General features: G+C 43.4%; 1 protein-coding gene across 1 annotated transcript; it reads left to right on the top strand.

Moving 5' to 3' along the window:
• Positions 1-83: 83 nt before the first annotated feature.
• On the top strand, positions 84-4,268 carry LOC142384306 (uncharacterized). The gene is made up of 3 exons (XM_075470449.1): positions 84-838; positions 1,300-2,588; positions 3,293-4,268. Exons 1-3 carry the CDS (start codon positions 676-678, stop codon positions 3,530-3,532), a joined length of 1,692 nt encoding a protein of 563 aa, XP_075326564.1. The 5' UTR covers positions 84-675; the 3' UTR covers positions 3,533-4,268.
• Positions 4,269-9,415: the final 5,147 nt, after the last annotated feature.

A 9,415-nucleotide genomic window follows, 5' to 3' on the forward strand; every position in this document is an offset into this window, starting at 1 on the left:
GTCCTTTCTTTCTTTCTGATGAAATAAAGATTTAAATTAGTTGGTGACACATCATTGGTTTTAATTTGTCATAGTTCTGAGATTTTCTGTTTATGGTGATGTAAGATTTTAGCCAAGTAAGAAACTGTTGTTGGAGATTAAATGAAACTACATTAAGAGAATTTTGTGCCTATTTTGCTGTCGGGAGACTTTCTATTGCTTTGTCTCCCAAATTTCGGTTTATATTCTCTGAACGTCGTGTAGTCTTGAGGGTTTTCCTGAGCGGTGAAGAATTTACGAGCACTTTCACTGCGTCACATCTGACGTAAGCACAAGGGGGCGTAACCACTAATGCTTGGTGAGTTACTTGGTTGAGTGACAGCAGCTACATCCAATCACAGCTCCGCGTGACGTCACTTTGTTTTTATATATAGGGTGGTGGTGAAACGTTGAGACATTCATCCTTACTACAATAACGAAGACAACAGAAAAGGAGAAACATGGGGACACGGCATGAGCACGTTTGACGAAGGAGACCAAAAAATGGCGCAGACTTGTCTGAAAATGAAGCGACGACACACCGACGCATATCCGTTACCGACACATACGCGGAGTCTGTTGGTTTTCGTCGAGGAATACCAGAATACGTGAGGATTTTTTTTTGTCGTGAAAGTCGTAATCCGAATAGAAGTAAAAATGGCTACGAGTGTTGTTACCGAGGAGGGCTCAGAGCGGACGGCGGTTGAGAGCTTTGGCGGCGGAGGGATGGCGCTTCTGCCCTGGACTAAACACTTGCTCACCGCGCTGTGGGAACAGCTTCGGTTGCTGGTTCAGGTCATTTACTACTCTTTTATGTCTGGTAAGTACAATCAAGAAAAGCGTGCTTTGTTTTTTTTACTGTATATGCTTTTTAAGCTCTTTTCTTTTTTTGAAAAAGTTAAGCCAGTGTATAGGAAAGTCCAGTGTTAGTGCTCTTTATTATTATTATTATTATTATTATTATTATTGCTTCGTCTACCTTCATTTAATCAGTAATGGTTTTCATGAACGATACTTTTCTCAGGTCCCAGTTAGTTATATGTTTTGGTGGCAGAGGCTAACTTCCGTTGTATTTACATTCTTTCGATTTTCGTCATTTGCGGTAATTACCAATCTGTCACAGTGTTTTCCCCCTCTTTAATGTCCTATAGAGACAACGTGCTAAGTTCGGTATAGGGAAGATAATATTATAAGATTATAGTGAAAATGATTACAAAATAAAGATGAAGGAATGTTTCATTTCTAACCATTATTAAAAAAAAATTTTTTTTTTCCTGACAGTTTTCCAGATGTTCAGGTTTGAGGTTCACGTGAGAATCACTGATGAAACGGGAGAGCACATCCAGCATATGAGCACAGCGGCCAACCCATCTGAGTCCTTCCTGTTCTCCTCCATGGTCGGTGGCTCGAATCCCCTCTCCAACTTCTGTGCCGACGTGAGTGACCCCTTCTCTGGCAAATCCACCGCCGAGGCCCTGCTGTCCAGCCTGCGCGCTGACGACCTGTGCTGCGGACTTGTAGACGACTTTGTGTCCAGGACGTCTGGCAAAGAGGAGGGCATCTTTCTCGGACACCAGTCCACCTGGCAGATGGGCTTCAACGGCGACTGGAACATCTTTGTGTCGAGCGGTGACGGCTCGAGTTCGAACGACTCCTGTCATAAAAGCGGCGAGAGAGGTTTCAAACAGGACACGTCGGAGGAGGAGAGAAGTCCTTTCTGGAGCAGTGAGGACGAGCAGAACATAGTAGAATTTGAGAGTGAGGAAAGCAAGGCGCTTTGGGAGTCTCTGTCTAAATCCAGCGATCCATATAACCCCTTCTTTTTCTCTGCCTGCATTTCAACCAACACGGGCATGGGGAAAAGTAAAAGCGAAATGAGAGACCACAGTGATGCTGATCTTATGTCAGCGAACAAGACCAGCATGGAGATGTTGGGCTCTCCAGGACTGAATATGTTGGTCTGTCGCTCGGACAGTGAGAGCAGTTGGAGCAGCTGGGCCAGTTCAGAGGGCTCGAGCCCCGATGTAGACAAGGAGGAAAGCGACAGGCTCTGGGACCTCTTCAGCAGTCCCGAAGACCCCTACAATCCCATGTGCTTCACTGCCAGCACACTGAGCTGCACAACTCCCCAAAACTCCCCCAACACAGTCTCTCACCTGCAGGCCTCACGTCCTGCACCTCCCCCCAAGTTTGACACGGACACTGAGGAGAAGGAGAGCGGCTTCCCTCCGTCAGAGGACGACGAGGAAGAACTTCTGTGGACTTCTCTCTGCCAGAAGACTGACCCGTACCACCCTCTGAATTTCAAGGCCTGCCTCCAAAGCTCTTCAGCTCCAGAACTCCGGCAGAAAGAAGACAAAAACCTCCATGACGTCCAGCACACTACCGCAAAGACCAAGAAGCAGGCAAAAGCATTCAGAAAATCCAGAGCTGCCAAGCCCGCTCTCCCAGAAAGGCAGCTAAAGCAGCACTCCCACCCAGACAAAAAAACACTGGTGCCCTGGAAAAGACCCGAGCAGTCACCCCCAGAGGAGAAGAAGGACAGCAAGGCCAGCACCATGCAGAAAAAGGTCATTACCTTTTAAGTTTACCTGCCAGACAGAAATAAACATAAACAGTCAAAAAGTCTGTTTTATAACCCCCACCCATATTTTATTAAACTTTTCAGTTTAGTTTGCCCAACACGAATACAGAGGAGCACGTGATCACGTTTTTAAAGCTAAATCATTAACCTCATAAGGAGTGTTCTCTGCTGACTGCCCCCGCCTCATGTGACAGAGGGTCAGCGTTAATTCCTGTCTCAGTGACACATGCTGTGCTGCGGGTGTGTTCAGCTGGGTTGTTTGTCGTCGGTTAGCAACGCTGCCGGTCGTCATGACTAAACCGCTCATGTGATTCCAACAAGTCAGCAGAGAATTTGAGTCCCACATAGACGAAGTTGCAACACTGTTGCAACTTCAAAAATCAGTTGATCAAAGCTTGTCAATAAACACGTGGTTACATCAGGCTGAAAAATATAAAGCCAGATGTTAAAAAAGAGAAATAGATATGGGTGGATATATGTGGTCTGTGGCCACAGCTGTTGCAATCAATACAATACAATACAATTTTAAGATGTGATTTAAAAACAGACGGAGAGGAAGCCTGTCTGACGTGGAGAGGCAGATTGTTCCACAGTTCAGGAGCTGCTATTTATTTCAGATATCAGACAGGATGGAATCTAGTTGCTTCACAAAATGTGTTGACTTTTGGTTTTCTTCCTTCTGGACTGCAGGTGCGGTTTTCTCCTCAAGTCCAAGTCCACGTCATGCGGACGTGGCCGTTTGCTCGCCAGGCGTCTCGTAAAGGACACTGGGAAGAAATGGCGCGAGACCGCGACCGCTTCCGGCGGAGGGTCTCGGAGACGGAGCAGGCCATCGGCTACTGTCTGACCCAGTCCCACAGAGAGAAGATCCGGGCGTACCTGGACGGTGCCTTGAAAAAAAGCAGAAGCTCCTGCTCACTGAATGTTTAATTTCCTTTTTGGATGAGAACCTGTGATTGGTTGCAATGCAACAGTGATTCTTGATTTAGGCCAATTAGAAGTTTGCTGTTAGGCCATTTTAAATGTTTGGTGTCAAGTTGAACAACCTTGTACCTCAAAAGGTTTTATACGTTGTGTACCTGTTGCACTGACTGACACTTTCTCATATTAACCTCAGCATTAACGTGTGGAATGTTGTTTTTGTATGCCTTATATACTGACCTAGTAATGTAACTTATTTATGCCCTATGGAGCTTTGTCGTTTATTTTCTACCGTTGGTTTGAACAGTTTGTATGTTGTTTTCACGTGTGTGAAGAAAACACGCTAGTCGGTCGTGGAGTTTAAAGTAGTGAATGATGGTGTCACAAGAAAGCGGAGCTTCACAGTGCAAAGTGTTTTTGACAATGTTTTATTTAAGCATGATGGAAACATATCAAGTTCTGGTGCAATTCTCGTCTCACTGTTGAAACATTTTTAGCTTTGATATGTACGTTTTTGTCCCGTATTTTTTAAATTTTATTTATTTATTTTTTCTTCACATTATGGCACATATTATCAGCCTTTTTAGTGCTAAGTGTGGAAACAGGCAGCTTTGATACTGGCCGCAACACTTTGTCTGAAGTCACTCGCTCAGCTTCTCGTGGTAACATCATGTAAGCCAGAAGCATTTGTCTGTAGCAAATTGATTGTAGGTACTCTGTTGAATCAATAAACTTTCATACACGATGACGTCGTTTTGTGTTGTGCAACAAACTGGACACAAAAAGGCGAGGGAACGCGTGAGTTCTAACCCTAAATGTATCTGTACCTGGGGACACGAGGTCACATTCCTCTGAAAAAAACACCCAAAAGCCCATGCATGTGGAAATGTGTCGAAATATCCTCTCAAAAAGATCAATTCTGGCTAATTCTGAGGCTTCCAGAATACGTTCACCCTCCATGTAGCTGATTAAATCGTGTGCCACGTGAACCAAAACAGACGAGCAAATTCCAAATCTTTGCCAAATGAGTTTCCCTGTGTTCCACAGTAAAGTAGTAGCTGCGCCTCCTGTGCATCAGCTGTTACAGATCATGTTTGATGTGTCCATATGTTGAAAAAATCTATCAGATTTTTTTTTTTTTTTTTTTTGCACTCTGTACACCCACAAAGGACAAGTCTCCTTCATCAATTCCTTCTCAAGTGATATTCCCCCTCGCACAGCCTCTCTGCTCCTCACACACACACTCAGCTCACACACACACTCAGTCAGCAGCTTATAATTTCCCAGTGGGCTGTGAGTCTCTGTGCAGACTGACTGCTGTAAGGCTGTCATCAGACAGGGGTTCAAAAACACAAAGTATGATGAAATGAATTTCCTGAGGGATGAAATCAATTAGCAGCCCCCCCCCCCCCCACACACACACACACACATACACACCATGGTGCAAAGGTGAGCAATCAGCCGTGTCAGCTCAGTGTATTGTCCCACCACCATCCACCCCACCTGTCCAGTGGGCGAATAGTTGGGGGGGGGGGGCTGCTTTTAATGCTGCTGGTTTAACATGGGGCCAAAAATAACTAAAACGCAGCTTTGAATTTTTCATGGGACTCCAGCTCAGTTATGTTTCAAAATGAATGGCCTGAAGCAGAAACTAATCCGCTCCGGGATCAGTCTTCAAGGATGTGTTGAATCTTTAAAAAAAAAAAAAAAAAGACAGAATCCCGCTTAATTAAGGAAGCCTGGACATGTTAACTCATCATCTGTGTACATGTAATAAATCAAGCCAACACGACTGGGAACACAACGCATTTGACTGTTGAATATGAACATATTATTGAAATAAAAGAGGGTTTGTGTTGGAGAGATGATGCACGGATAGCACAGGCGTTGCTGAGCTTGTTTCCACTAACATCTCTTTTTAAATGTACAAACGTTTGCAGAAGATAAAAAGCAACTAATTGGAATTTGTTTTTCTCTTCTTAAGCCCCTGTGAAACCTGCAGTTCCCCATAATATCTCCGAGCAAAGACTGAAAATGGAAGTGCGCATGCCTTCTAAATGGGATCTCTGGGTTTTTAATTTAGAGTGTGTGTTTTAGATGCTTTTTCCTCCCCCTCCTGGGGTGATGGAAGTTGACCTGATAAAATTTGCTGTGAGCTGGGGAACAAACTCATGTCTGCGTTGCTGTGGTGTTTGCATACAGAGGCTCATGGTGTACACTGAGAGTACGTCTGGGGTTCTTTTGTTCATTTAATCTTCCTCAGACTGCCGTTCCCTGGCTGGATTTTCCTGTTAATGAAAAACACCACGAGGCGCCTTTATCTGTTAGCTCACAGCGAGTAAACAACTGGAGGCTCAGAGTCCTGCTCAGTGGCACTGCAACAAAACAGCAGCGACTGAACCTGTGACTTCCCAGAGAATACCACTGCTTCCCTTTCCTCTTTTTGAACCCACTCCTCTCTTTGTATCTTTGTCTCCATCTTTTTCCTCCTCACCCTCTCCCAGTATCATAAGCTGCGTGGCCCAGGCGACCCTGTCTCTAGGCAACCGGCTGAAGCGGCGAGGCGTTGAAAGGATTGCAGGTGATTGCAGCAGCGGCAGAATCATCAGCAGCAGGGGCGTTGAGTTTTCAAGTTACACATCCAACACACGCACGCACACAAACACACATGCGGTTGCCCCTCTAAGTCGCCTGCCTGTAAAAGGGTATCTCTGGGGTCACAATTAGCTGATGATGCAACCTACCAGCAGCTATTGTGTCTGACACCAACTCGTACAGACGGACTGCATGTGATAGAGGAGACAGAAAGTCTACTCTGCCTGTGTACTTACAGCACAGCAATGATAAATCAAGAATATGACCCCATGAATATACACCGTTTGGTAAAATACACAGCTCTGATGCTCAGGCTTTGTGTACTTAGAAATGCTCTTTGTGGCAAATTTGAACTTAAAATAAGTGAACATCCTCTTTGTAGATTTCATTACATCATATCAGATGTTTGTTGGGTTTGGTATTCTCGGGAGATAACACTCTCACTCCCTCTGAGCTCTTCAAACGGCTCCGGATGCACATTGCAAAACGAGAAGAGAACAAATTAAAACACTTTTGTTTTTTTAAAAACCCTCTATCATTATCATTTTCAACAGTATTATCTCGCCTACACAATAAATATGAGGTCGGCAGTAAGACACAGTCAGACATCAACATTTCTGGTAAACACTTATCAATTCCAACACAATACTCCTGGGGATTAGTGTGTCTGACCAACACCCAGACTGTTTGTGGGTGGCTTGACTGGAGGACTGGAATGGATGCAATGTTTCATTTGAACCACTAGGGGGAGGGGCAGATAAATCCCCTGTGGTACGTGACAGAACACACATACACCCTCCGTGAATGGGTAATAATTGACGGAAGCAGAAAAGGGCCACAAAATGTGCCACAACCACCACAGTGTCAGTTTTTTTTCCCCTTCTCTTTCTCTCTTTTCAGAATACAAGCGATTGTATTTGAGTTAGAGCGACTGTACCGCAATCAAAATATCAGAATATCAGCAAAATAAGCCAGTCAAAATATCAAACTTTAAAAAAAAAAAAAAAAAATCTAAATCAAAGTACTCCTCCCGTCGGGTTTTCCTTAAGGAACGTGTTTTTAGAGCTTCTCTCCACATCCAGACGACCACAACAGACATTCAATATAATGTGTGTGATATCCCAGACATACGAAACCAGACAGAGCAACATTTGAACTCTGCTGCCCCCTTGTGGTAAAACTAATTCCTTCCATGCCCGCGTACCTCGGAAAAGAACTTGGAGAAATAGGCATGTTGTTTAAGACATAATTACTTTCTTTTTTAAGACTAAATCCAAGAGCAATTTGGTTTTCTATTACTACCAGCGTCAGTAATGGAGAGATGATAGGGAGCATGATGAGGAATGTCTAAATACCTCATGACAAGAATCTGGGAAACTGGTCAGAGAGGGTGTTTGTCCGATCAAACATGGCAGTTAGATTCCCAGTTCAAGCATACAGCTGCCTTCTGTCCTTGAGCTTGCCACATATTACTGTTGTAGGGGAAACTACGTTTAAAAATAAGGTCTCCAAAGATCATGTAATATAGAGTATGTGACGGTGTGGTGCAGGGAGAACAATCTGCTCCTCAACACCTCCAAAACAAAAGAGGTCATCATTGACTTCAGGAGGAAGAAAATGGATTTCCTTCCACTATACACTGATGGGGACACTGTGTGGAAAGGGTGTCGGACTTCTGCTTCCTGGGAGTCCATCTTGAGGAGGACCTGACCTGGGGCGGAGCAGAGACTGCACCTCCTGAAGGTTCTGAGGAAAAACATCATCTCCCAGAGGCTGCTGGCTCCCCACACTGGAGGAGCTGCACAGTTCCCGGTGCCCTCAAGAAGGCACCTAACATCATAAAGGACATTTCTCACCCTGGACACCCACTCTTCGAACTGCTCCCATCAGGGAGACAGTGCCGAATTTTAAATAGACGAAGACAGTTTTTATCCCACTGCAGTCTTAACACTGCCAATACATGACTTTTTAAGTTTTTAAGAGATCGGTGCCTTAATGGCATGCATGTATGCTTGTGTGTGTGTGTGTGTTATTTATTCATCTGTTTTTATATGCTTTTTTCCTTTTTTTAAATGCACTTACTGGTTGACACTTTTTTAATTTCGTTGTGCACGCTACATAGACAATAAAGATGTAATTGAATTGATTGTAGCTGAATTGAGCATCTCAATTCAGTAGATTGAAACACAAAAAAATAACTGCAGTGTAATCCAACCCACTAATCTGCTTTTTGGTGACTCCCAGCTCTGATCTAGTGAAAAGGAACAGCTTCAGGCTGATTAGCAGCATTGGGGGTTGTTGTGCTGCTGAAGGTCAGAGCTTCTTCCTGCAAAGCCTCTAATTTCGATTTCTGAACATCTGGGGATCGATCAGAAGCCATATAAAGGTTTTCTTTAGATCAATGATCTTGCGTTTGTCTTCGCAAAACACAGAAAAATGTGTGAATAACTTTTAAAGTAGATCCCTTTTTTTTTTTTGGTCAAACAGATGCAGTTTATTCCCACGTCTTAGCAGTATCTTTTGATGAAATCAGCGATCACTTTGCGTCTAGAGTTTTAGGGTGAAACATATCGACTGTTCTTTTTATACTAATACGGATTCAGCCGTAACCATTCAAACACCAAAATATTCAGCTACATGAATGCTTAAATTCAACTTTTTCTAAACTATCATAATGCAGAAATATTAAACTTTAAATTAAGGGATGTAATGTTGAAATATTCCTCACATATACTCAACTTTAAAATGAATCTCCTTCCACACAAGTTCCGTGAGATACATCAGCTAACCTTGACACGTTCACAAGACATTTGGCGACAGAATCAATATTCAGATTTTTACATATGTATATATATATATAAAACACTCAAAGTTTGACGTCAAATTTAGCTAAATTCAGAGTTTATTATGGGTCTCTAAGGGACAGAAAAGAGTGGAGCAGTTAACTGACAGAGTGGGAGATGGTTAAAAATCGTTCTGGAAGTATTGTCGCTACATGTATAATTTTATCACCAAAACAAAAAAAGAAAAAAGCAGGAAAGTCTATCGTCTCTGTCACAATCTGACTTTTTGAACCATCAGACTTAAATTTCTTGTCCTCAAAGCCTCTGATTCACAAGAGTGCAACCCCACCGACTCCAACTGAACTCAGTGTAAAAACCAAAAGTGAGTTTTTGAGTTCTTTTGAGCTTGAGTCAGATAGAGTGCAGCACTTAACATCGCCATGGCAACATAACCCACAGAAGATGGCAGCTATTAGAAATGACTACACTGAAACATACACATGCAAAAACATGC

Source organism: Odontesthes bonariensis, chromosome 7 (genome assembly GCF_027942865.1).
Source record: "Odontesthes bonariensis isolate fOdoBon6 chromosome 7, fOdoBon6.hap1, whole genome shotgun sequence".
NCBI lineage: Eukaryota > Metazoa > Chordata > Actinopteri > Atheriniformes > Atherinopsidae > Odontesthes > Odontesthes bonariensis.